Raw genomic sequence first — 1717 nt, forward strand, 5'->3', positions numbered from 1 at the left:
ACAGCTGCTTGGCAACAAAATTGTGGAGGAAACCTAGATGTCACTCAAACAGCCCGATAAATGTTAGCTCTAGAGGCAATCTGATCCTTCAGAGAAAACTCCAGGGGCTGTGGTTCTTACACATTCCAGATCTTTCTCCCGATGCTCAAAACCCTATGTCCTGGGATCTTATTAGGTGCCATGACCAAATCAACAGCCAAAGTGACTTAGCTCCTTCACGCCAGGGTCTCAGAGGATCTTGGATTGTACTTTTTTTTACTTCAAAGTGCATGATAGTGCTGCCTGTTTGTGAACGGCCCTAGGAGAGAGACCAGCATGTGCAGATAAGCCAGAGAGCACCTCTTCATGGTGACAGAGCCAGATGTAAGCCTTAGCAGATGAGTCGAGCGTGCTTCTAACTTGCTTGATGCCGTTTCTCACCTCCCTCCTACAATCACTTCCAAAAGGCAAAGCCGGAAAGCCAAAGAAAGTGGTCAATTCCCTGCCAGTGAGTGCGTAGAGAGAAATCAAACGTTGTAACGGTGATGGGGCATAAGGCAGACTTTGACCAAACCGGAAGAAAATTCTTATTTATTTTTGATATGCTTTCACAAACATCAAGCTGCTCTATCATCCCCAGAACTTTGCAAGTATTTTCTCCCCACGTGGCAGATGCAGAAATCAAAGTTCAGAAAGATTAAATGGCATAGTCAAGGTCACAGAGTAGGAGGCAGAGCAAAACACATGGGCAGCTGCTCTGCCTCCTGGTTCTGACTCCCCCATATCTCGGGGTCTCCACGGAGGTGAGACAGGATGCAACTCTTTGGGAAAGCTCAGGCACAGCCATGAGGAAGCCAACTAATTCTTGTTCTCAGGTTTCATTCACTTTGACTCATCACAGGCTCCAGAGAATGCCTCAGCATGAGAGGTGACAACCAGAGCTTCCTGGGGGATCCCCCTAAGGAATTCATCCTTCTAGGTGTTTCTGACAGGCCATGGCTGGAACTCCCCCTCTTTGTGGTCCTCCTGGTGTCCTACATTCTGGCCATGTTGGGGAACATCGCCATCACCCTGGTGTCCCGGCTGGATCCCCAGCTCCACAGCCCCATGTACATCTTTCTCGGCCACCTCTCCTTCCTGGACTTCTGCTACACCTCCGCCACAGTCCCACAGATGCTGGTCAACATGGGCAGCTCCAGGACGACCATCAGCTACGGCGGCTGCACAGCGCAGTACGCCATTTTCCACTGGCTGGGGTGCACTGAGAGCATCGTCTTGGCTGCCATGGCCCCGGACCGCTACGTGGCCATCTGTGAGCCCCTCCGGTATGCCGTGATCATGCCCCCCCTCGGCCAGCAGCTCGTGGCTGTGGCCTGGCTCAGTGGCTTTGGCAGCTCCCTAGTTCAGGTGCTGAACAACTTCTTCTGTGAGGTGCCAGCCATGATGAAGCTGTCGTGTGCAGACACCGCCGTGAACGATGCCACACTGGCTCTTTGTGCTGGTGCCCCTAACGCTCATCCTTCTCCCCTACGGCTTCACTGCCCGCGCGGTGCTCAGGATCCAGTCCTCCAGGGGGAGGCACAAAGCCTTTGGGACCTGTTCCTCCCACCTTGTGGTGGTCTCCCTCTTCTACCTGCCTGCCATCTACATGTACCTGCAGCCCCCTTCCAGCTACTCCCAAGAGCAGGGCAAGTTTATCTCCCTCTTCTAGTCCATAATCACCCCCACCCGCAACCCC

At 53.1% G+C, this 1717-nt stretch overlaps 1 protein-coding gene across 1 annotated transcript; it reads left to right on the forward strand.

Annotated features, from left to right (window-relative positions):
- Positions 1 to 755: 755 nt before the first annotated feature.
- Positions 756 to 1690, forward strand: LOC102730464 (olfactory receptor 2B11-like). The gene is given in 2 exon segments (XM_031034160.2): positions 756 to 1466; positions 1468 to 1690. Coding segments are annotated over 2 exon segments (789 nt in total). The 5' UTR covers positions 756 to 900.
- Positions 1691 to 1717: the final 27 nt, after the last annotated feature.

Source organism: Leptonychotes weddellii, unplaced genomic scaffold, assembly GCF_054177405.1.
Source record: "Leptonychotes weddellii isolate Sample4059 unplaced genomic scaffold, ASM5417740v2 HiC_scaffold_19336, whole genome shotgun sequence".
Taxonomy (NCBI): domain Eukaryota; kingdom Metazoa; phylum Chordata; class Mammalia; order Carnivora; family Phocidae; genus Leptonychotes; species Leptonychotes weddellii.